The following is a 26650-nucleotide window of genomic DNA, read 5'->3' on the forward strand; positions in this document are numbered from 1 at the left end:
TTGGTTATAAAATTGACCTCGTCAATTTTATTTTACCAGGTTTTTTTTTCTTTGGGGTATATATTTGATTCTCATTTAAAAATGACGTAATATGACAGATATACCCCTGTATACATCAAGCTATTTTGGCAAGGGTTTTGCGCCTATTGCATATACATATTTGTAAATTCCCAAATTTCCCAGTTGAGTTTTATCTTTGTACTACACATTACGAGCCCCAATGTGTACGAACAGATTCATTAAGACACCCTAATATCCTTATAAATACCCCCAACTAAATGCATTGAGAGCCCTCACTGATTTCAAGTTTTCAAACCCCAAACACAAGCAAAATTTTGAGAGAGAGAGAAAGAGAAGGTATGGAACATGGGCATATGGAAGGCATGGCATCACCACCATCACCACCATCATCCATGATGAACGGCTCAAATGGGATGATGCACCATAAGATGATGATGCACATGACCTTCTTCTGGGGCACGACCGCCGAGGTGCTCTTCTCCAAGTGGCCAGGCTCAAGCACCGGCATGTATTACGTGTGTCTGCTCTTTGTCTTTGCCCTAGCTGTTATCGTCGAGTGGCTGTCTCATTGTCGTTTAATCAAGGCTGGCTCAAGCGACGTCGTTTGTGGACTGGCCCAGACTTTCCTGCATACCATTAGGGTTGGGCTGGCTTATATGGTCATGTTGGCCGTCATGTCATTTAATATTGGTGTGTTTCTTGTGGCTGTGGCTGGGCACACCGTTGGGTTCTTGCTGTTTGGGAGTAGGGTTTTCAAGAAACCAGATCCTGAGGATGAAAAGGGCTCTGATCTTCCTCCTATGAGTTGTTGATAATTTTCATTCATGGAAATATTAAATGGGCCTTCTTTTTTTCCTTAATTTTATGGATTTCTTTTCAGATTTTGTTTGTGGTCTTGAATAAAGACGATAGATATTTACCAAATTAGTGTTGGTTTTCAGAATTTTTTGCAGAATTATCTCTTTCTTTTTCAATCCAAGATTTTGATATGTGTGGCTGTGAAGGGGAGGGTAAGCTATTGCTCTCATTACAATCAAGTCAAGTCAATATTCATTAATGACCATGGGCTAAAGGGCCAACCTTTTGAATCCTTGAGCCGTTTTAACGGATAGATGTGCTATAATTCTGAATTGCAAAGAAAACAATTTTCGAAATTAAGATTGATTCTAATTAGCTTTGGAGTTGTTAAAGATAGAACGACGATGACATCAAAATTAAGACTGATTCATTTATTATTTTCTAAGGGAGATGTCAAATACCAAACATCAAATTTAAATTGATAGTGATGTGTGATTTGACATTTACATTTATCTCCACGATATATCGAATAAATAATTATCAGAATATCAATCATTTAAGATAAAGAAGAAAAATAATAAAAGGAAAATAATAAATGAAATTCTAATAGTTATCTTTAAAAAATAATAAAATATTCATTTGACATTTCTTTTGAGATGTCAAAAATAACAACTGAACATCGCTTCATTAAACATCGATTTGACAATTGATTGGAGTGATGTGAGATGTTATTTATAACCGTTAAATGTCTATGTGGCACTTTTGATATATCAGTTGAAGATGCTCTAAGAAGTGTATCACTAAACTAATTAAGGATGGATTAGAGACTATAATTTAATTTATTAAATTCAGGAGTTATAAGCTGTATTTGGAAGGAGGGATTCTTTTTTTTTTTTTTTTTTATCAAATAGAAACTTTATTAGATGAACTTTAATGGTATAATCAAATACATCAACAAGACATCTAAGGAGGGTGTATTCAATTTAGATTTTAAATGATTTTAAAAGAGTTATAAAGTTTATGGAGTTTAATTGAATTTAATTGAGTTTGACTAAATTCTACAAACTCCACGTAGAGTTTCATTGAATTTGTGTATAGATTTTAATTGAGTTTGTTAGAATTTTATTATTGATTTCAATGGAGTTTATAACGATGGAGGTGGTGGTGATGAAGATGACGGTGGCGATGGTGGTTTGTGGGGGAGGTAGTGGTGGAGGAGGTGGGGTAGTAGTGGTGGTGGCAGTGGAAGTGAGGTGGTGGTGGGGTGATAATAGCGATGGCGGTGGCGGTGGCGGTGGTAGTGGCAATGATAGGGATGTGCATGAACACATGATGTCTTTCTTTTGGATGTAGTGCGGTTGTGCGCGGCGTGCCGACGGTCACGTGCGTTGAGATGGTGATGAGGTTCGGGTAGAAGATGTTCAAGTGATGCGCCTATTTGAGTTAGACTTCTAATCAACGATTGTGGCCGAGAGAGAACTTATCTCGCCGTCGGGTTCACTACCTGAGCTACAAGGCCGTTTAGTGGTGGTGTTGATGGTGGGTTTTGGGCGGTGCTCCGGTGCGTTGCTCAAAGAGCAACGGTCATTATGATATATGAGGTGAATGAGATGATAACAAGGGTGGTGCTTCGGCGTCTTGAAAAATCAAGGGTCGTATGATATATTGATGAATGGATTTTTCTTACAATCTACCACTACTCCTAGGAAAGCAATTAAAGGTATTGAAAGTGCGTTACAGGAAAAGATAAATTGCTCCGTGGGAGGCTTTTGGTTTTGGTGTTGGACCTTTTGAATGTGGCCTTGAGCTTAGTATTTATAGGAGGAGTCGGAGGGCCAATCGGACGCATTAAATGCGCAGGCACGTCGCAAGCCATCATTGCCTTGATTCGCTCGAGCGTCGCCGCCTCGTCAATTGAAACGCGGCCTTTGGGCTTCGACACGTCATCGCGTATTCGAGCACATCGGACCGTTACGTCTCGAAGGATCGTGCCTTTTCGTTTAATTCTAGCGCCAATACAAAAACCCATCCTCTTCATTCCTTCCTTACGCTTGCAGAATTTTCAGAGCGCCCAAACTCGCCAAAACTCTTCTCTCAATCTATCAACCCTTTCGAACTTCTTATCTCGGCCTCCACTTCATACGCGATTATCCCTTTGTGCAGTGCTTGGCTCCCTATGTTCTTCGTGTTCATCATCCCTCTTGACTTTTTCCTTTAAAACACCCCACTTTAATCCGTTTTAATGGCCTCGCCTACGCCTCTGTTGAAGCTCTGTCCCAAGTCTTCGGACTCGGTTTGAAGACATCTGCCGAGAATTCGGGCTCGGTCCTTTACGATATCATTGCGCCTGGGTGATGATGCGGTGTTGCCACGATTCCTGCGTCCTCGGCCCCTCCTTGAAATGAGGAATGCGAGAAACAGTGTCCATTTGAGGACAACTTGGTGAATTTCGGCCTTTGATGGGGACTTCAAGATTGGAATGTCGCGGTCGCGCCCCAATGGCCAACCTCGACCCGCGGGAAAAATGGCTGAGGATGGAGCACTTCTTCCCGGTAATGGAAGGATCAAGGCATTTATCACTTGATCAAGCTATTCGATCGACCACTCGTCATGGACCGATCGCTCTTAGCCGCGACCCTATGCCTCGGTCGTCGGCCACAAATACTATGAACTGGTTTGGCATGATGGCGCGACCGTTTAGATATGGCGCTTTATTCGGCCTTTCCCTCTCGGCGTGGAAGTAAGCGTCGCTTTGGTCGCCAAGGCCGAAGGGCTTCAAGGCCGCGCATGGCCTCGGTCGCCAAGCTTGCCAGGAGTTAGGCAAGAACATGCTCAACTACTCCAGCTTATACAAAGAACCGTGTGGAGGCGGTGATGATGATTCTATTGCTCCCTTGGGCGAGGTCGAGCATGCCGCGTTCTTCTTGTATTGGGTAAGTTCGTGTTCGCACTCGGCGAACAAAGTTACCTAGAGTTCGCCCATCGGCCGACTATCTTGTGTAGGGCGGAAGGTGGCGCTTCGGCCCATTCCTCTCGGCCATATCTACCGCGTTTCGATGGTCACCGGCGAGATGAAGCCGGGCGGTGGTCCCCATGGGCCTTCGATTCGGCTGCAAGCTTACTTCCCAGAGTGAGTGGGCGGTCGATTACCGACACCGAGCCGTTGTGCGATTCGCTCGGCCCGTGAAGCATAACACCTCGATCTTACGCTACAAATTTTTCTATGGTGGACCGAAAGACGGTCCGCGATTAAGTGTGCCTCGCTCGGTCTTATCCTTTGTACGCGCACGACCTCTCGTGATTCCCGACGGTGAAATAGAAACGATCCGAGGGAGATCGAGGTTCCTTCGGTCGCGCGACCTTCATTCTGCGGCGTCGGGGCTAAAGTTTATTTACGCGTGCATTTTGTGGCGCGGCAATTCGGCCTCGATCAACGGTGCGCTTCCACCGTTGTCAATCAAGCGGCTCTCATCTTGGAAGGCGGCGTCGCTCAACGACGGCGTGGCGGATCTCATTCGGCTTGTAAAGAGATGACCTTTCTTACCCTAAGGCAGTGGATTCGCCGAAATGCGGTCGGCGAAGATGGAAGGCTCGCGAGGAGTGCATCTCGGCCTGATTCATCGGCTGTAGAAGAGGCCGTGATGGGGCCTTGAAGAATGTAGATTGGGGCCCTCCTTCCCCGGCAAGGTGAAGAAGGCTAGCCGTGTTCGGACTAGTCGCGGCGCGGCCGTACCTAAGTGGCGGCCTCCTCCTTGGTCGAGAGCGGATCGTGACTCCGCGGCCCCACCCTCGAGCACCGGTGTGGTGGGCGCGAAAAACCTTGGCACATCGGCTGAAAAGATGAATGGATTTTCCTTACAATCTACCACTATTCCTAGGAAAGCAATTAAAGATATTGAAAGTGCGTTACAGGAAAAGATAAATTGCTCCTTGGGAGGCTTTTGGTTTTGGTGTTGGACCTTTTGAACGTGGCCTTGAGCTTAGTATTTATAGGAGGAGTCCTGAAGGGCCAATCGAGGTGAAAAGATCTGCCTGGTAACTGAAAAGATCTACATGGTGGAGTCTGATCAGGGCAAGTAGGTAGTCAAATCGGCATTTGGGATCGTGAAGTATGGTGGTGTGACCCCCATAAATCTGGGCAAATCTCGGCCATCGCTGATCGTGAGCTTTGCGCCCCTGGCGTGGGAACGCATTTAATGCCCTGGTCTAGTGGTTGGTGATCTGACCTCAAGTTGTGAGAATACTTTGTGAGAATGTTTGCGCCTAACCACTCTGATTCCTGTTGCCAAATCCTGAGCTTAACCACTCAAGTTGTGAGAATACTTTTTGGAAGTTGATGATGTGTGTACGTTTGTGTATCTACACAAACGCACACACACATCAACATCCAAACAATTGCCTCCTAAAATTTCACTACGGTAGTCACAGATTTGCAATCAGAGAGACAATTTTTTGAAAATTGGTGATGTCTGTATGTTTGTGAATCAGATACATAAACATACACACACACACCAACATTCAAACAATTGCCTCCTAAGAGGTGAGGTGAGACAGAGAATGGGGCAAGAAGAAGTTGAAACCCTAATTGAATACTAAAACTGAAAGAACCCGTGAAAAAAAAAATCTATTTATAATTAAAAAATCAAATCCACATCGGTTATATTACACCTAACGACGTTTAACAAAAAGAATTCACGTCGCGCAACAAATACATTGCGTCGTCTTAGTCTTACTTAAGACGACAAAAAGACTACGGTAGTACAAAAAATCGTCGTTTTATATTCGTATTTGATTTAAATCATCATCCAAAAAGAAACTTTACATATTCCAGAACATTAATTTCCTTCATTTTAAATTTCCTCGGGGAAAAAAAACTCTATTTATAACGCATGTAATTGAAAAATAAACTAAAAGATCACGGGAAAAAAAATTCTATTTATAATTAAAAAAATCAAATCAACGTCGGTCATATTACACCTAACGACGTTAAACAAAAAGAATCCACGTCGCGAAACAAATATTGTGTCGTGTTAGTTAAAAAAACGACGGTAGAACAAAAAACCGTCATTGTCCCAAACAAAATAATAAAAGCAGTTGATCTTTTTTTCTCCAACGTTTCTTAAGCATAGTAAAATTAGACTATTCGTGACCTAAGTTTTTGTGGGTATGTTGAAAAAGCAGTTGATCTTTTGTATCTTTGTTGAATTTTACAGAAATTTTTGTGTGTTTTTCATTTGGGTCTCTGCCAATTTTGATGCTTGTTCTATTTCCGAGCTCGATAAAAAAAAATAAAAATAAAAATTCAGGCACCTATGATTTAAGTGGGAAAATTTTGTCACTTGAAACGGAATTTAATTTTCCTTTTGTTTGGAGTAAGTTTAAAGTATGGTTTATTGAAGCACTTTGTGAAATTGAAAGTCCATGAAGCATCTGTGTAGTTTATGATTGCATCTTAGGCTGTGGATATTTCAGTTGAGGTTGTAATTGTGAGAACAGCGCTCTGTTTCAGTTCTCGCAGACAATGCAGGGATAGTTTGTATTGCATTGTATATTTTTATTGATATAAAGCTTAATTAGAATTAGAGTAGATGTTTACTGTGAGGACAGATTTTTTTTTGGGGATTGGTAAACATGATTTCTGATTTTATGCTCCCATTTGAACAAATTTTTATAATTTTTGAAGGGTCCAAAAGTCAGAGCAGTTAAAAATGCAGTCCAATGAAGCTCCAGTTTCCATGGAAGTCGAAGCAGTTCCATCTGAGCCAAGTTCAGCATCTGCGGCTTTGCCACCAAAACCAATTTTTGAGCCTTTGAAGGCTCATGAGATGTCAGATGGTCGAGTTCAGTTCCGGAAAGTCTCTGTTCCGCCACATCGATATTCACCTCTCAAGAAAGTATGGATGGACATTTACACCCCAGTTTACGAGCAGATGAAGATAGACATTCGTATGAATCTCAAGGGTCGCAAAGTTGAGTTAAAGACTAGAGCTGACACACCCGACGTGAGTAATTTACAAAAGTGTTCTGATTTTGTTCAGGCTTTCATGCTGGGTTTTGATGTGATAGATGCAATTGCCCTTTTGCGTATGGATGAGCTGTATGTGGAGTCTTTTGAGATCAAGGATGTTAAAACACTTCGTGGGGAGCACTTGTCTCGTGCTATAGGAAGACTGTCCGGTAAAGGTGGTAAAACCAAGTTTGCCATCGAGAATGCTACAAAGACGAGGATTGTGATTGCTGATACCAAGATTCACATACTGGGCTCTTTTGCAAATATTAAAGTTGCAAGGGATTCTCTTTGCAGCCTTATCTTAGGGTCCCCTGCTGGAAAAGTGTATTCAAAATTAAGAGCAGTTACTGCCAGATTGGCAGAAAGGTTTTGATTTTAGTCTGTAATACCTTAGAGAGTTTGTCTTGAGTAATGCATTTGTTATAGCCAATTATAGTTTTGAGTATTCGGAGGATGCGTGTGGCTCTGCAAAGGTTCAAGGTATTTTTGTAACTTGATTAGACATGACATCTTGTAAGAATTTCCTTTTTATGGAAACATTTTGTTTGAGTTGCATTCATATTTATATTTTTGTTTCATTTTAGACTATGCTCCTGAGTGACAGATTCATTTTGATATCCAGATTATAGGATATCAAAGTGCTTACATTATTTATAAGAGGTCTTCAAGGTGCTTCTTCCTGTGTTGAGACAAATACAAGGGTTGATGACCTTAAGGACTTGTATCAAATAACAAAAAAAATATAGACATTACGCTGGTTAGCTATCTATCCCTGATCGTCATTGCCCACTCTGCAGAGTAACTCTTCCAATGTTTGAAGGGTCATAGTCAGCATGCTTAAAACTGCAGCAGATGCAGCATCTGGTTCCTTGCCACCCAAGCCAAAATTTGAGCCTTTTAAGGCACATGAGATGTCATATGGCTAAATTCAGTTTTGGGAAGCCCCGCCCAAGGTAGGTCTTAAATATCGATAGTTTCGGAAATATCGGTGGTTCAAAAACACAGAAATATCGATGGAAATATCGGGAAAATATCGATATCGATAAAAATTGGATAAAAATCACAGAAATTGTGATAAATACATGGAAATTTTTAATGAAACTTTAGAAGAAGTTTATTTAGTCAATCATCTATTATTTTGACACAAAAAATTGGAAGGAAATGCATTGCATAGTGGGTTTGAGTGATTTAAGTTGATTATATTGCGAGCTGACAAACTCTGTGACTTAAAAAATATGGAGTAATTAATGAAGAGAATTAAACACCCCATAGTAATTTATTTATCATTTTTTAGTACAATATTTTACACTTTATAAATTGCATGGTAAGATACATATGTAACCTTATTTCACATTATTCATTGGACATGGTACACGTTCTTATATTTATTATTTATCAAAAATTGAAAAATAATTAAACCAACTTGACTTTTCATGAAAATGGTGGTAGAGGGGGCGGCGGCGATGACTATGGTAGTGGTGGTGGCGACGGCTATGGTGATAGTCATGATAAGATAGTGGTAGTAGAAGTGGTGAAATCATATCTTGAAAATAAAAATAATATATTGATCAAAATCTCTATAGATAAGCAAAGATTTGTCTTGGCCTAAAATTAGTCTATTATCAAATGAAATCCACCACTTTTTGTATTTTCTTTAAAACTAATGATTTTTTTAATACACCCAAACTTTTATAAAGTTTAAAAAGTCAGAATGGAATACACCAAGAATTGAATAGACTTCTATAAAATCGTGATTAAATACATCTAAACTTTTAAACATCTTTAAAATCTTTTAAAATCTAAAATATCAATCCCAAGGGGGCAACTAGGGATGGCAACGGGTCGAGTAGAGGCCGGGTATGACAATACCATCCCCATCCTGCTCTCCACCCTACCAGTCCCCTGAACCCATCCCGTTTAATAGGTTTGGGAATCCCATCCCGTCCCCATCGGGATGATCCCTCATACCCGGCCCAAATCCCCGATTTTTTTTTGCATAAAAAAAATAAATTTATCATATATTTTAACATTAAGTTTCATATTAATTTATCATTCAACACATCCAAATTAACTATAAAGTTCAACTCAACTATTCAAAATCACTTCAATATGAAATTCCAAAGAAGATTATGGAGAATTAGGAGAGGGAAGTTAACTTAGGGTTAAACATAAATATTATAATTATTTATTTATTTATTTAAATATAAACATATAAATTTTCGGGTCGGGTTTGGGAATGGGGATGCCAATACCATCCTCTCCCATACCCGTCGGGGATTTTTCAAGTTCGGGATCCCCGTACCCGATACCCATTTGACCGAAATCTCCCCCGTTAAGGTCGGAGACCCGCCCCGGCGGGGATTTTACCATCCCTAAGGGCAACAAACTAACATGCTAAAAGCAAAACTAACACAGACAAAAGCCGCACTAAAACTACTAGCCCACATCACCACAATTAACCATAAGCTCAAACAAAGCCTACAAACCCAACATAACAAAAACCCTAAGGTAACCCATGAGCCTAGACGAACCCTATCACCACCACCTAAAGAAGCGTCATCGCGGCCACACCCTCTACCACATCCGTAACAGATCTAGGGAAAATATGATTTCCAGCGATCTACCTACGCATAAGAGTGAACAAATAAATGAAAACAACAATCTTGCCAAAGAACAATTGGGCGATCTGTAGCAACCTCTGTCAAAAACAATGTAGAATCAAATTTAGAGAATATGAGCGGCATTAGGGAGAAGGTTTTGGAAGCAGGATTTGATTGAGAATATAGACTAAAAGTGGTGATGTGGAACTTCAATCTAACCATGGCTCAGAAGAAACCACCACAAATGACTTTTTATTCAAAATGCATTAATGGACTTATTCACTGATAAGTCCATAAATATACTCATTTATGTACTCTTTTTACTTAAGTTTTGTAGGAGAATTAGATTTAAAAATGGCTTATTACTTTACTTTTCTGATTTTCAGCTTTTCTGCGCTCTTAGAAGGTTTTTAAGGAAAAATCAACTTTTCGGAAGAATTTTAGAGCAAGGCCAATTGGAGATGAAAGCTAACATCTTGAAGTTCAATCTGTGATTTTTCTAGAATTTTCTACCAAGCCAATTGGTACAGTATTACAAGTAAAGTTAGCCCACGTGCAGACAAGACAGTTTCATACATGTTACGTGAATGTGAAGAAACGGAAGCCTTCCTGAATTTTCCAAGTTACGTGCTATATATGGTTGGAAAGATAAGACATTTATATTTCTAAAATATATTTTTAATGATTTTTCTGCAAGGCTGAAGATCCCCAAATCGTGTGACAATTGGGCTGAGCTGTATTTCCCTGTGGAGTTAGGAATTGTGATTTTTACTTTCCTATTTGGATTCCTTGTTTACCAAGACTTCTTGGACGACTTGTCAGTCAATTTTAGGGTTTTAGAACTCTGATATAAGTGATATAAAAGGCCAGCCAAGGCCCGGATACTCATTCACGTCCAAAAGGGATCAACCGCGTAAGAGGAGAAAGCTGCCAACGAGTTCTTTCTTTCCTTTCTTCTTTTAAGTTTCAGTTCTTATGTATTTATTTTTGAGTTCATCCAAGAGCATGAGTAACTAATTTCTTGTTAGTTAGGGCTTAATCTTGAAGCCCTAAACATGATTTCAATTCTATAAACAAGTTTGAATGGATTTTCAGTTTCTACAAGCGTGATGATTTCGGTTTCTCTATGTTATGTGAATTTTGATATTTTGTTTCTTTGAGTAGCTAACTTTGAAGCATGTATTGGAATTAAATTGTTGTAGAACATAGGTCAATTGCCATATTGAATGTGTTCTTGTTTGCAACGAATAATGGGGTTAAGAACTAGTTATGGGAAATCGATTCTTGAATTCCTAATAACAAATGCCATGTTTTAGGGTTTTTGTGACCCTCATATTCTCTTTGATCTTAATGGATTCTTGATTGTTAATTTGAGTAAATGCCAAACTAGATTTCAATTAAGAATACACGTATTGAAGTAAATGCCATACACTTTACATGCACTTAAGAGAGAATCATACAACTCGAGTCAAATGCCATGATCTTGTTGTGAGTGTCGTCATCATATGCTTGCTAGAAATTGATTATCTATTGTTGTTTATGGATTGATTGATTGGTTAGAGGTGGATAGTGAGTCCTAGCTATTGTTCTTGATTGATTATAAACCAATTTCTCTTAAACTCTAATTTAAATTCTGTTTTGTTTTGTTTTCCTTATTTTGTTTTATTCACAAAATCAAATCAAAACCCCCCTTGGTGTTGGCGTGTGTGTGGAAGTCCTTGTGTTTTCGTTGCGTGACATTGATAAACATCTCTCTACATTACAATCTCTGTGGGAATGACCTTTGCTTGCTTACTATACTATCATTTGATTTGTGCACTTGCAAGGTTTAAATATTGTTGTTAAAAATTACCAACAAGTTTTTGGCGCCGTTGCCGGGGATTGTCAATCTAATTGAGTTTTGTTTTCAATTTTCAGGTATATGCTGGGTCGTCGTTCACAGAGTCACGAGCTTATACCATACGACCCTGAACTAGAGAACACACTTCGTTATCTCCGTCGAGATAAAAATAAGCAAGATACACTTCCAATCAAGATGGGAGACGCGTTGGAACTTAACAACCTCACCCGACCTTTGAAGGATTTCACGGTTCCTAAAGCATTGGACCAGCCGTCTTGCATTGCATATCCAGCCACTACAACCACCTTTGAGATCAAGAGTGGCACCATTCACCTTTTGCCACAATTCTATGGCAAGGTTGGGGATGATCCTCACATACATATCAAGGATTTCTTTGCTGTGTGCGCAACTATACACAATGGAGGGATTAGTGATGAGGCAATCAGATTGCGTTTGTTTCCATTCTCACTCAAGGAACGAGCCAAGGAGTGGCTCTATTCTTTACCTAGTGCATCTATCACCACATGGACAACATTGGCTTCCAAGTTCCTTGCAAAGTTCTTTCCAGCTCAAAAGACTAACCATATTAGGAAGGAGATCATGGGAGTGCAGCAACTAGATGGAGAATCATTTCATGAGTATTGGGATCGGTTTCAAAGACTCCTAGCTTCGTGCCCTCATCACCGAATTGAAGATTGGCTACTTATGCAATACTTTTATGAGGGATTACTTGATTCGGAGAGGATGATGGTTGATGCTACTAGTGGAGGAGGCTTGATGAACAAGAGTGCTACTCAAGCTAAGGAGATGTTTAAGAACATTGCAGCAAACTCTCAACAATTTAATTACCGGAGAGCTCCCCCAAAGAAAGCAGGTGTTTATGAGGTAAGTGCTAGTGATATTGGTCCTCAAATAGCTAATTTGACTAACCTTGTTAAGCAATTAATCCCTCAAGCACAAGTGTGTGCCGTGTGTGCTAATCCCGGACATCCTATGGAGTCTTGTCCAAGTTTGTATGGTGATGGAGAAGAGATGGCTCAAGCACACTATATGCAGCAACAAAAGCCAAGAAACGATCCTTTTTCTAACACCTATAATCCGGGATGGCGGCAACACCCTAACTTTGGATGGAAGAACAACCAAAATGTGCAAACAGCCCCAGTTCAACAAAATCAGTTTGTTCCTCAACAAAATGCACCACCACCTCATGGGCAAGGTAAGTCTTTAGAAGAGTTAATTAATTCTTTGGCATTAAGCACTCAAGGTTTTATGCAGGAAACAAGGCAAACACATGCACAAATGTCTACAGCAATCAAGAGCCTTGAAAACCAAGTTGGACAAATTGCAGCCTCCTTGAGTCAAAGAGAGCCAGGAAAGTTCCCAAGCCAAGTCATTCCAAATCCTAATGGAGGCCATGAAACAGCAAAGGCGATTACTCTTCGAAGTGGAAAAGAGGTGGCAAATGTTGACAAGGAGGAGAGAAATTCAACCAAAACAGTGGCTGCCCCCTTTTCCAAGCTTACGGTTCCAAGTGACAACTCTAAGGTAAGTTCTCTTGTGAATCATTCGATTACTCCAAAAGTTCCTTTTCCTCGTAGGTTTTTGAATTCAAAGAAGGACCAAGTTTCAAAGGACATTCTAGAGACTTTTAAAGTGCAAGTGAACATTCCCTTGCTTGATGCGATCCAACAAATTCCAAGCTATGCAAAATTCCTCAAAGACCTTTGTACAAATAAGAGAAAGTTCAAGGAGCATGAAACCGTGGCCTTGAGTGAAGAAGTCTCAGTGTGCTATTGCGTAAATTGCCTCATAAACTAAAGGATCCAGGGAGTTTTACTATACCTTGTCTCATTGGAAATCAAAGGTTTGAACATGCTTTATTAGACTTAGGTGCTTCAATTAATTTGATGCCTTTTTCTGTTTTTGAATCTTTAAATTTAGGTGAGCTTAAGAAGACTTCCGTGAGTATACAATTGGCTGATCGATCAATCAAGTATCCTAAGGGAGTGCTGGAAGACGTTTTGGTCAAGGTGAATGAGCTAATTTTTCCAGCTGACTTTCTAGTGCTCGAGATGGAGGAAGTTCCTATTCATGGAAAAGACCTTCCATTGATTCTAGGACGTCCATTCATGAGAACAGCAAGGACAAAAATTGATGTGTATGAAGGCACTCTCACAATGGCATTCGATGAGGAAACCGTGGAGTTTAAGGTATTTGATGCTTTAAAATATCCTAACGATGATCATGCTTGTTTTTCCATAGATGTACTTGAACAAATGGTACAAGAAACATTTAGTGCATCACAAGGAGAGACGCCATTGGAGAGGGCACTCATCCAAAGCCCCGAAACAGTGAATAAAGAAGGGAACATAGCCGTACTTGAAGCTGTGAATATACTTGAGGCCTTGCCTCCCCAAAGAGGTAAGTTTAACTCTATTTTTGAGTCTCTTCCATTATCTACTAATAAGCTTGTTCCCTCTATTGTGAAGGCACCACAAGTTGAGCTAAAACCCCTTCCGGAGAACTTGAAATATGCATATTTAGGTGACAAAAAGACGCTGCCTGTGATCATTGCTTCTAATTTGAGTGCATCCGAAGAAGACAAACTAATTCGAGTTCTAAGGGAGTACAAGACTGCCCTAGGTTGGACCATTGCAGACATCAGAGGAATAAGCCCTACAAAGTGCATGCATAGGATCCTTTTGGAAGGAGAATCGAAACCTACAAGGGAAGCCCAAAGGAGGCTGAATCCAGTGATGAAAGAAGTCGTTAAGAAGGAAGTTTTGAAGCTTTTGGACGTGGGAATTATATACCCCATTTCGGATAGCAAGTGGGTGAGTCCCGTCCAAGTTGTTCCCAAGAAATCCGGAATTACCGTTGTGAAGAATGAAGACAATGAGTTGGTGCCTCAAAGAATTCAAACGGGTTGGAGAGTATGCATAGATTATAGAAAGCTCAATACCACGACACGTAAGGATCACTTTCTGTTACCATTTATTGATCAAATGCTTGAGCGTCTTGTAGGTCATAGTCATTATTGCTTCTTGGATGGATACTCCGGATACAATCAAATTGCCATAGCTCCGGAAGATCAAGAAAAGACCACCTTCACTTGTCCATTTGGTACGTTTGCTTATAGGCGTATGCCTTTTGGTTTATGTAACGCACCTGCCACTTTTCAACGTTGCATGATGTCAATTTTTTCTGATATGGTGGATGAGATAATAGAGGTATTTATGGATGATTTTTCAGTTTTTGGTGATTCTTTTGATATTTGTCTTCACAACCTCTCTCTAGTGTTGAAAAGGTGTCAGGAATGCAATTTAGTGCTCAATTGGGAGAAGTGTCACTTCATGGTACAACAAGGTATTGTATTAGGTCACATTATCTCTTGTAGGGGAATTGAAGTGGACAAGGCAAAAATCGATGTTGTGAAAAGCTTGCAGCCCCCAACAACTGTGAAGGAGATTAGGTCATTCCTAGGACATGCAGGGTTCTATAGGCGTTTCATCAAGGACTTTTCAAAAATATCAAGGCCCCTATGTCGATTGCTTGGCAAAGATGTGGAATTCGAGTTTAATGAAGCGTGCTTGGCTACATTTAACAAGCTTAAGGAGCTTTTAACGTCTGCCCCTGTTATACAACCTCCAGATTGGAATTTTCCCTTTGAGTTGATGTGTGACGCCTCGAATTATGCAGTGGGGGCTGTACTTGGACAAAAAGTGCACAACGTACCACATGCCATCTATTATGCCTCCCGGACTTTGAATGATGCTCAGTTGAATTACTCAACTACGGAAAAGGAGTTGCTTGCTGTTATTTTTGCTTTAGAGAAATTTAGATCATATCTTATTGGCACTAAAGTAATTGTATTCTCTGATCATGCAGCGCTTAGGTACCTTTTCCAAAAGAAAGACGCCAAGCCAAGACTGATTAGGTGGACTCTCTTGCTTCAAGAATTCGATTTGGTGATTAGAGACAAGAAAGGGAGTGAAAACATGGTGGCTGACCATTTGAGTAGGCTGGTGCAAGGATCCAATGAAGAAGAGGACATGCTTCCTCTAAGTGAAAGTTTCCCCGATGAGCAACTCTTCACCCTCGAAGCCAAGGACCCTTGGTACGCTGACATTATCAATTACAAGGCTTCAAAACTGATTGCGGAGGATCTCACTCGAGCTCAAAAGGATAAGCTTGTCAAAACGAGTAAGTATTATGTTTGGAATGATCCATACTTATGGAAATATTGTCCAGATCAGATTGTTAGAAGGTGCGTGTCCGAATCTGAATTTAATTCTATACTTACCTTTTGTCATTCATCTGCATGTGGTGGACATTTTGGTCCTAAGAAAACAGCCCTTAAAGTATTGCAATGTGGTTTTTATTGGCCAAGCTTGTTCAAAGATGCATATACTTATTGTTCCACATGTGATAGATGTCAAAGAACCGGTAACATCAGCTCTAGGAATCAAATGCCTTTAACGCCTATTCTTATTGTTGAAATATTTGATGTGTGGGGTATTGATTTTATGGGACCATTCCCTTCCTCTTATGGCTTTATTTACATTCTCCTTGCTGTTGACTATGTCTCTAAATGGGTGGAAGCAATTCCTACCCGGACTAATGATTCAAAAGTTGTTTTGAGCTTTGTGAAGGAAAACATCTTTTCTAGGTTTGGAACACCAAGAGCCATTATCAGTGATGGAGGCACTCACTTTTGCAATAGGTCATTTGAGGCACTTTTAAAGCGGTATGGAATTACACATAGGGTCTCGACACCTTATCATCCCCAAACAAGTGGACAAGTGGAGATTAGTAACCGAGAAATCAAGCAAATCTTGGAGAAAACCGTGAGCCCTACGAGAAAGGATTGGAGTTTGAGACTTAATGAAGCATTATGGGCATATAGGACAGCTTACAAAACCCCCATTGGTATGTCTCCTTTTCGTTTGGTTTATGGTAAAGCATGTCACCTTCCGGTTGAGCTTGAACATAGAGCATTTTGGGCAATCAAGAAATTCAATTTCGATATGAAAGAGGCTGGAGATGCAAGGCGACTCCAATTGAATGAATTGGATGAGATGAGGAATGATGCTTATGAGAGTGCACGGATTTACAAGGAAAAGACGAAGGCATTTCATGACAAAGCCATTCAAAGGACTTGTTGGTAATTTTTAACAACATTCACTAACCTAAAAGGAAAAGACGAGAAAAGAAGATGGGGAGGAGGGGCAATGACGCTTCTTCCTCCTCCCACCTCTATGGAGTTTTCCTTTAGGACTCACAAAGGGAGAGAGCGGCTAGGGTTTTAAGAAAAAAATTTATGCCATAAGATCATGACTTGACTCGCTCCGTTTACAGTTTTCATTGATAATTTGGTTTGGAGGAGGGATTTGAAAGAAAGGATATGAATTTGACAATAAACTTAATGAAAATACCTGTGGGATGTCTATATATACCTAGAGAAGGTTAAATAGGCTAATTCGAGTTTTTGCCAAAAATATTAATCAACTTTCGAAGCAGGATTGATATGAGTTATCAATCCTGAAATGTGCAGACCTTAAAATAAAAGAACACGCAGATATTTATTTTACGTGGTAAAACCCCACGTCTGGGGAAAATCCACGAGACTCCTTAGTCCAAAACGAATCCACTATAGAATTGAAATTACAATAAGTACTCACACACACTTATCCTTGACTCAATCTAGATAATGTTTACCTACTTCTTTGTAACTCAACTTCTGTCATGTGATGATCTTCGACACTCCTTATGTTGAACACAATACTGGTCACAATTGCTTCAAGCTCACCGGAGGATAAACGCCACAAACATCTTGGTGCCCTTAACCATATGAGACACCGACATGCGTATGTATGCAATATGAATGATGAATGAATTCAATAAATCACCAAGCAACAGAAGCCCTTGATGACTTACCAAGAGAAATAAGCGCAGCGGCTTTTCCAAAAATAGATTCAATATGCTCTGAAAATTAATGCGTTGGCCTCCTCTATGAAACGAAGACACCTTGGTTTTATTCAAAACAGGTTCTCTCACTCAAGAGACACCTACGTGACCACCAATCCAATTCACCAAAGACTTTCAACCTTATTCAACTACCACACAACAAAACCTGATGCAATATGGACACTAGTTAAAAACGTCAAACAAGAGACCACTCATACTATTCAAGCATGAATGTTTCTTTTGATTCAATTTACATGCTATGTGAATCGTGATGATGCCAGCTAATGCACGATGTGAGGAAACCTCATGAGTTTCTACTACAGCCAATCTTTTAAAACAATATCTACCTAACAAATTAATAAGACCAATCAAATAGGAAATAATATCAAGAGATAAAATCTAATCCTATTAAAAATAGGATTAACATAAAAGTACTTGAGTGAAAATAATTCCAACTAGGAGTCCTATAATGAATGCATGATTATGTCATGATTTACCTGTTGTCAAGTTTCTCATATAATTAGGTCATGCCTGGGAAGAGAGGGTTGTGCCAAAACGTCCAGTAACAATTCCTCACAAACTAATTTTCAACCTATGCTAAAGTCTAGGAAATGCCAATACGATTTTCGTACTAACACTTAAATTTGCTAAAACACAAGAATCACATTAAATTGAATGTATTTGAGACGAGCATTAACTTGCAATTGTAGACCAGTGGTTTAAGGTTCGAAACTCTGTAGTATCTTGACAACGTGTAAGAAACCCACCCTCCCTCAGTATCGCTTTCGAGGTGATTGATTATATTGAGTAACCCTTTTTTTTTTATAACCTTTTTTGATTAAACCATTTTAGAAATTATATTCATACTAGGAGTTACTAGGTATGATAGAGTCCCATCTCTGTCGTTTAGTACATAGATCATAAATCGTATTGTACAGTGTAGAAGCTTTTAGTTCCTTTAAGCATAATTGAAGTACCCACTACAAAAGGTAAATTTAATTTCCTAACCACTTGAGTTATATATATATTACTCATATTAAAAGATACAACGCATAACACACAAAACAGTGACATGATAATTTTAGCCGATTGCAAATAATGTGAAGTAGCATCAAGCACTAGGGTCTGGACTTTTCTTTTGTTGCCAAAGTTAGTCAGGGATAAGGAGAAAACTCACACACACAGGTACCATGAGAGATTGAACCTAGAACTACTTGGGAGCACAGAAAGAGTTTAGTACTAGGTTTGGACTATTTAATCAAATTCAATCGATCTCTATATTTATTTATTTATTTAGTGAATTGGGCGCGGCAATACTTTTTCTAATTGGGCTATGCTACAGTGTTTTTCTAAATGGGCTTGGCTATGGTGGATTTTCTAAACAATATTTTTAAATTGTTTTTACTGGTTTGGGTTGTGGGTCAGGCACTTACGGTTTATTGCAACAACAGCAGGCCTTGCCTCGTCAGGGTTTGTGGATCTAAAAATAAAGGTTTTTTTTGGAGCAGATTTAGGATATAGTTCTAGGGTTTAGGGTTGTGATGTTTTCACAGAACACCTTCAAGTTTTAAAAATTAAACTCACACACTCCGTGAGATTTAAAATTATTTTCCGTAAAAAAAATTGGTGATTTCATTTTAAAAAAATTATTCAAATAAAAAATTAACTTCAAGGGTAAGGCCACAAGTGGTTATATGCAATCTAATTTATGAGGTTAATATTGTTATTTGGAGAAATTTTTTTTATGACATCGAAAAATTTTAGGTAGAAAATTAACTGAAAGAATTTTGTGAAAGCAATTTAAAACATAAGAGGATAGTGTAATTTCCGAAACCTTAAGAGATTTTACGAAACACCCAAAACCTCAGGGGCACTCTTTTACTGACCCATTAATTCCCTCCCACACTTAGTTGTCCACCTCACGTTACGTGAGGGTTTGGGGATTGGAATTAAGAAATTAACTCATCCCTCTCCCTGCAGAAACGTAACGTGTCAACCACAAGTGCTTTCGAAGTCTCGATATATATATATATATATATATATATATTAATTTGGTATAACAAGTGCCCCAAGTTGTTTTAAAATGATTGGCACTGGCACTCCGATGAGCACGTACGTCAAAGGGATCATTTATGCATGGGATTTTTTGTTTCTTATGATTAAAATCAATTAAACAAATGAGGAGAGAAATGACAGAGAGATGGAAAATGAGATATTTGAGGTAGATATAAAAAAGGAATTCGAATCCCAATGGGGTTTAGCAGAGTAGTGGTGAGAGTGTCCTCTTTCTTGTAGTTTAAATTATCGCTTTTATTAAAAAAATTAAAAAAATTCGAATAAGGACAAAATTAGAATTTAATTTTAAAAGTCCTAATGGAAATAAACACAATTTTTTATCAAAAGCAGTTGCAATGCTTTTTGATTCTCTGATGGTGATTTGAGCAATTTGAATCAAATGCCGATCGGTGACTCTAATCGGAAGGTCTCTTTACAAAAATTAAATTTTTACGTAGCAATGGCATCAGCATTTGGGGTTGGGGGGGAGATATTTGGCTATTGTTTTGTCTTATTTGAAAGATTTTATACAAAACAAAAAAACCAATCAAATAAGATGAATGTTGATGGTGATTTCTACAAAATTCATATTTGCATTTTGGATATTTAACATACACTTCTAATAATGGACGTTTTCTTTTAAAAGTTGACATGAAAATAAATCATATTGGGTGTATGCAAACAGAGCGGAGCCACAGCAAGGCCTGTCATGGCCCTGGCCCCCTTCATTTAATTTTTTATCTCTTGTAATATATTATAAAATATATGATATGGCAATACAATTACTGTAATTAGATTAGTGATGGCCCTCTCAATTGAAGATGAAAAACTTATATAAAAGTGATTTTAAAATTTTGGCCCTCCATACTAAGAATCCTAGCTCCGTTATTGTGCAAATGATCATTTGCACAGGTGTAAGGGTGGTTACTAGGAGAAAATCTATCATGTCACGGTATATTTTTTTTGTGTCTACAATACTCTTCACGTGATTAATGTTGTAGACAAAGGGGATATATCTCCAGTTGTAGGGTGTCGGTCCAAAACGTTACTCAATATGAATTCAGTTGCAATTTCTTTTATTTTTCAATTATTTATTTATTTATTCAAAGCTTTCTGGAATTTACATTTAGCTACTCGTGAGCTATGCATAGCTTTTGTAAGCGTAAAAGAGAAACTCAAATCTCCACGCACAACACACCAGCATTAAGATTAGGGCAATGATTTCCTCACTCATATTTTATCCACTTACACTCTATTTTTAGTTATAAAAAGGAGTGTAAGTGGATAAAATAGGAGAAAAAGGAGCGGAGAAATCACCATGCTGCTATAACTTCTGTATCCTTTTCAACTTTTTCGGTCAATTTGTCTTTTTCTGGTGGTTTGGTAAAAAGTAAAAACCACATATAATGCATTGCATTGACAGCTTCAACAAACGATAGTTACAGTTACCTAACTCACGGGATATTACTATCATTAAGATAAAATATATGCATCTTCTGGTAAAAGGAATGAGTCTTAATTATAAACTAATTGTCATTTGTAACTAAGTAGGTAGCCCCTTGGGAGAGCCAAACATATATGATATAGAAAAAGTGAACCTAGAAGTTTCTTGTTATTTTACATCAAAGTGATTGTACATGTAGATTCATGGTAAGAATTTAGCTCTCGTTCGGCCTATTATTAAGTTGTAGACTTACTTTAAATAATCATTAATTAAGAATTAATATTTGTAATTTCATGCCATTTTGCTTTGCCAAATTAAGACAAATAACATGCTTAGCATCAGAGTTCTTATTTGATCAACTCGACTCACAGACTAATGATGGTAAGGTAGTTGTGAAATTTAGTAATAACAAATTGGTTAGTGTTTATCATTTTGTACTATTATTTTCACTTTTAATGTCTTTGCATGCAGATGTGGATTAACCGAGTTTGCCATGGTAGTGAGCCCGTTCCTTTGCACTCAAAGTTTGAATTCCTCTTTCTAGACTAGATAAATTTAGAGGTAATTTAGACTATTACTTGTATTAAAATTAAAATAAAAAGTCTTTGCCAATGGTCTAGCTTAATGGAAAAGAACTATAACTTGTATACCAGTGGTCTTAGGTTGGAACCCACATGATACCTTGATAGTGTGTTTATGAGAAACCTCTATTTCCTCTTATAATTTAGACTATCACTTGTATTTAAAAAAATAGAAAGAAAAAAAAAGTTTTTAGACGTCAAGATGGATATATTTGCTTTCATTTATTCACGAGGAATGTTTTCCCTCTCATGAAAAGCGGTTAGCTAAACCATAAAAGTTGGTTCAATTTTATATAAATCATAGGCTTCATAATATATATATATATATATATATATATAATGAACTCTGAAACTTAACAATCTTAGAAAAATATTTGATTTTCACATTATGATCTGTTGCTAGAATGATATTTAATTCAGCAGGTCACTTGACATTGTCACTTTGCTTTTATTTTATTTGTCGTGTAGCTTTAGAAACACCATGTTAACTAGTTTTTTGTATTTGTTTTTTTTTATAGGACTTTTCCTATTGAGATAAGCGATAATATACTAAATTTATACACATGAATGTTGACTGAACCCAAGACCTTGACTAAAAGAACAATTGCTCCGACTTACTACAATAATGAGTCATTTGCTCATATTAAGTAGTTATTATTTAAAATTACAGTTGTTTTATTGTAGGTCAATGAATATCTTAGGTATGAAATATTTTTTTCCCCTTTCATCTTCCATAATAAAATGTAAAAGCTGTTATCTCAAGCTCATATTTTATCAATATATAATGATCAAGTTGATAGTTTGGAGTAACTTCTTTGAACATTATTGTGTATTAAAACTTTTGCAACTCAACGTGTACGAAAGCAGCAAAAGTACCAATCAATTGCCCTCAGCAAACTTGTCAAACCAAAACGTGTATGGTCTATGTGACTGCACCAAACTGTGGCTCTTTTTGTATTGCGTGGGCTAAAAAGGGTGATTAGGTTAAAAGGCCCACTATCAATATCCACGCGTCATTTCTTCATAGTGGTCATCTCCATCAATCATTAATTAAGTTTTACTTAAATTAGTGATTCAGATCCACAGTTTGATAATATAATACGCCCGACGCATACTAACTTATGTGATAATAGTTATATAAGTTTGATAATATAATACGCGTATGCGTACTGACTTACTTGATAATAGCTATATAAGTTTAATTATGATCTTTTGGGTTTGAGTTTTACTTAATAAATTGACATTGACAAAAAATTTATAACTCAAGTAATTAAGAATATTTACCCTTGTATTTGAGGTCCTAGATTCCATCGGAGCCAAAATTTGCTTTAACTCTTTATGAAGAAAACCAATTCTTTAGTGAACTAAAGAATCCCCATGAAAGTAAAAATATTAATTACATGATGAAAGCAGAATTGGTACGCAGTGCTTTGCATTAACCAAACAAAGACCAGCCTGTTGCGTCCATTTCAGGCAATTGAAACTTATTGTTTATTTGAAAAAAGATGAAAAAAAGAAAGAAAGAAAGAAAAAGAAGATAATATTCTTGAATCTATGTGTTTTGTCCTAAACTATCTATATTTAGATTCCCTAATCTAATTGACCGACGACATCTGCCTGTCATTTTTCTCTTTATTCTTTTTCTTGGAGCCTTTTCTTCTTTTCTTCTCTTCTAAGAACAAAATGCCAAAACACACACCACTGTAGACTGTAGTTGAAAACGAGAGCTTAATTAGCAACATCGATGATGGGTGGCGAATATTGAGGCGTAGCATGTGCCAAAGCCGTGTCAATATGTCCATTCTTGAGGCAGACCCATCTCATTATGGTTCATCTCTGGCACACCCCGTGAGTTACGTTTTTTAGTTGATTGCATGCTTGCCCTACCACCCTTGTTAAAACCATCTTCAGCGAAAAAAGAAAGAAAAATAAGTTAGAGGCCTGAAATTCATGCACAAACTTCGTCAATCTGAACCGTACATTTAACAAGATTTTATCGTATCAAGAGTGACAATCGAATTATATATATGTTCTACAAGTTATAATAAATGTTTATGTTGAAAAATGTACCATTTTGTATAGAGAAGCCGGTAGCGTTGGGTCGGGGTATCTCACCAACTCGGTCGAAGTGAACTTTCAAGGCTTGCACTACCTTAGCGGGTATAAGAACAGGGGAACATCCTGTAGACAATAAAAGAGCCGAAATGTTACCATATATCATGATCATTCTTGTGTAATTCACAAATCTTTACGTACAAAACTATCATCGACGATTTGATAATATAACATGTGAAATTGTGTGAGAATATCTCAATTACCTAAAAAGAAGTTGGTCAATTATTTTGAACTCAATTTTGAAAGGATAAATAAATAAATAAAACAGAATCAATTTTGGCCAAACCCCGAGCAAGTGGACCAGAGAGGAAAGAAAGATTCGATTTCACACCAATCACTAGCGAGCAACAATTTTGGCCACTACAGAATTTGAGATTGGGGGCCAAAAGGAATCTTGAGAATGAAAGAACCCCAATTCTTCATTAGATCCAGGGTCAAACCAAAAGATGCAACACATAATGAAATATCTTAATTTCTAACATGGGATAGGTGATATTCCACTTCAAACCCAACCACTCCAACGACTAAGAAACCACAATTAAGTTTTAACAAATTAAAGCTTTAATTAATTATGTGTACCTTTTTTCTTGGGTGATTGTGACGCATTACCAGTAACACAAGGCAAAAAGACACCTGTCCCACAAGACGACCTGGTTTTCGAACCAGACCCACCAAGGAAAACGGCCCTCATGCCCGGACTTGCCTGCTGGCTCATCCATGGGTTTGAAGCTGCTGGCACTCCAAATTGTGTAGGAGACCTTGGCCTTCCACAAGCTCCTCCTTTGTTCTGGTGCTTATAGTTAGCAGGCTCAAATTGTTGATTACCAATATTGGCTTGCCTTCCTCTACTACTTGACCCTTGTTTGCTTGAAATTTTCTCTTGCTTTAGCCTATGATAGGCCTCAAGTTTCTGACCAAAGTAGGAAATGTTTGAGTAAGATTTACTATAAAATATCGACAATGCATCATATACTGTATATTATGTATCGTATATTTGCTACCGATCTATTACTTAAAAACTTATAAACATATTTATATTGAGAATGTATCATGTACTGTAAATTAGTATCCGTTACAAGTCTTTAAACTTGTAAACAGTATCAAATATTACCTAAAAGTTAGATTTAACTTATTACCTGAAAATCGTGGCTTTGATCAAAAGTTAGACCTTGCTTTGAGCAAGATCCAGCACCTGAGTTCTCAGCTACTTCGGTGCACGTGCTTGCTCCCTGAGGAGAATTTAACCCTTGGTTGGTTCTATCTAATTTGTCCAACTTCTTCACAACGTCAGCGTATGTGCAGCTATTCCAAGCGTGGTTTTTGACTGGTGTAGCTGGTGGCGTTGGTTCCAGAGATGGGCCTTCTGGGCTACCATAGCTCGAACCCAAAGGTGACCACAGTGTTGAGTACTGTGGCCAACCAACAGAACCCAATAACTGAGAAAACAAAAATTAGTAAAACATAATTGTAGTTCATATAAACTTCAGTTAATTAATTAGTCTTATGGATCGATATTGAAAAAGAGAGATTCAAACACAGAACCTCGAGTACAGGCTAACTGTTTTTATACGTACCTCTTGGTTTTTCTGAGAGCTAATATTGGCTTTGTCATGGTCATCTTGAAGCATGTAGTGAGTCATCTGGCGAGTCAACTCAGCAATGTAATCGTCTTCCTCATCAGTGGTCTCAGCTGACTCGGAGGAAACGAACTCATCCTCAAGCACAGAAGATGAAGAAGAAGAGCTAAAATCTGATGACCCAATGAACCCTTTGGCAGCTGCTTTAAAATCCCAGTCCTTGTAGTTGGGTTTGGAGGAGGAGCACTCAAAATCCACCATAGTAATTAACTTTCTTAATAACAATTAGCAAGAGAGAGAGAGAGAGAGAGAGAGAGAGAGAGAGAGAGAGAGAGAGAGAGAGAGAGAGCTGAGATGGGTTTGATTTGATAAGAGAATATGTGATTTATACGATCAGAAGCAGCTTAAGAAAGCTGGAATAAGGGTCAAAAGTGTGTGTTTTAAAGGGACTTGGGTGGGACCCAGTAGGTAATTAAGTGGGTCCAGTGTCACGTATGATATAGTAGTAGCTGTAGTTATTGTTTGGTATGTTGTGTTTCAGAAGGGTTGGGCATCGGTAGTTGGACCGATTTGTCCAGCTGTGCGATCCTCCGTCCTTCCAATCGTTAGATGGATTTGCGGTGGCCTCTATCTATCCACATCCCACCGAACCACCGTTAAACGTAGATAAGCTTTTCATGTATTGTGCCTTGTCAAATTGTTCATGAGAATTTTATTTCAATCAATCATGTGAATTTTCTTTCATCCAATCATGAAAGTCCCTACAAACGAAAATGTAATTATCTAATTGTGATCGAATAAGTAGACTAAACAAAGTAAATTCGTTGTAATCGTCTAATTATGTTTGAATAACAAACAATTTTGTCTTATGATTTGATTTTGATGATTTTTTTTTCTTCTTTCACAGATGACCTTTGAAAGAAAACTTGAAAAATAAACGATTAGATTATAAAATCGCATCACACGTTTCGTCCCAATAAGATTATTTGTGCTTATGATTTTAAGAAAATGTATGCTGAACTATTTTTGGTAAATAAGTTTGGTAAAATTTTACGAATTTGCTTATGCATCAAGTATTATCAGTTGTTTAATGGTATGTTTTCAAAAGATAATGTAGTCACAAATGGTTAGGGTTAGGTCGTGTCAATGTGTCATGACCACCAATATGGTTGAGGGTTGATGCGGTTCAGTGTTGACTATTTGGCCACCGTGACATTCTTTTCATTGTTTTTCTTTCTGTGTTTACTTTTTGTTGGTTGCCATGCACACGACCGACAACAGCCTCTCAACAATGTAGAGAATAAATAAGGAAAAATAAATATTGTCAAGTACACATCAACGTGGAGTAGCTGGATCTTTGACAGTAGCCCACTTCTTCTGGTGCATATACGATTCTGAATCTTGTTTTAAATTTGGTGATTTTGTCAACGATTACTGCAGGTTATGCCCCACTTGGGCTACTACTATAAAGCAATTTAGTGCTCCATATATTCGCAGCACAAATATAATGTATTAGGTCCAGCTCTCATTCTATCAAAGGTTGCATGTATAGCCCAATAAGTTCCTCAGTCGGGCTCTCTCGTGACCAAGGCCTAAAGTTCTCCCTTTACTTTTTGGTGTCACTATCAAACCATGGTGCTTT

The 26650-nt window shown here is 38.2% G+C and overlaps 3 protein-coding genes across 3 annotated transcripts; 2 read left to right on the forward strand and 1 right to left on the reverse strand.

The window, feature by feature from the left end:
* Nucleotides 1-209: 209 nt before the first annotated feature.
* Nucleotides 210-945, forward strand: LOC103321609 (copper transporter 6). The gene has a single exon (XM_008223437.3). The coding sequence runs from the start codon at nt 360-362 to the stop codon at nt 831-833; it is 474 nt and encodes a 157-aa protein (XP_008221659.2). The 5' UTR covers nt 210-359; the 3' UTR covers nt 834-945.
* A 5557-nt stretch (nt 946-6502) lies between these two features.
* LOC103321718 (uncharacterized) lies at nt 6503-7394 on the forward strand. Its single transcript, XM_089044077.1, has one exon. It carries the CDS (start codon nt 6528-6530, stop codon nt 7200-7202), a length of 675 nt encoding a protein of 224 aa, XP_088900203.1. The 5' UTR covers nt 6503-6527; the 3' UTR covers nt 7203-7394.
* A 15274-nt stretch (nt 7395-22668) lies between these two features.
* LOC103321727 (G patch domain protein) lies at nt 22669-25414 on the reverse strand. The gene is made up of 5 exons (XM_008223558.2): nt 25006-25414; nt 24568-24867; nt 24011-24341; nt 23387-23497; nt 22669-23221 (listed from the first exon to the last, which is right to left on the reverse strand). Exons 1-5 carry the CDS (start codon nt 25267-25269, stop codon nt 23106-23108), a joined length of 1122 nt encoding a protein of 373 aa, XP_008221780.2. The 5' UTR covers nt 25270-25414; the 3' UTR covers nt 22669-23105.
* Between the last annotated feature and the right edge of the window lie 1236 nt (nt 25415-26650).

Source organism: Prunus mume, linkage group LG1 (genome assembly GCF_029339155.1).
Source record: "Prunus mume cultivar Tortuosa linkage group LG1, ASM2933915v1, whole genome shotgun sequence".
Taxonomy (NCBI): domain Eukaryota; kingdom Viridiplantae; phylum Streptophyta; class Magnoliopsida; order Rosales; family Rosaceae; genus Prunus; species Prunus mume.

What these genes read in the sequence shown, in the direction of transcription:
- LOC103321609 (XM_008223437.3), top strand. Translation starts at nt 360, where the DNA reads ATGGAACATGGGCATATGGAAGGCATGGCATCACCACCATCACCACCA.
- LOC103321718 (XM_089044077.1), top strand. Translation starts at nt 6,528, where the DNA reads ATGCAGTCCAATGAAGCTCCAGTTTCCATGGAAGTCGAAGCAGTTCCA.
- LOC103321727 (XM_008223558.2), bottom strand. Translation starts at nt 25,269, where the DNA reads ATGGTGGATTTTGAGTGCTCCTCCTCCAAACCCAACTACAAGGACTGG. An exon ending in GCTCTCAGAAAAACCAAGAG is followed by an intron (nt 24,868 to 25,005) that starts GTACGTATAAAA and finishes TTGTTTTCTCAG; the next exon opens with TTATTGGGTTCTGTTGGTTG. An exon ending in ACAATCACCCAAGAAAAAAG is followed by an intron (nt 23,498 to 24,010) that starts GTACACATAATT and finishes TATTGTCTACAG; the next exon opens with GATGTTCCCCTGTTCTTATA.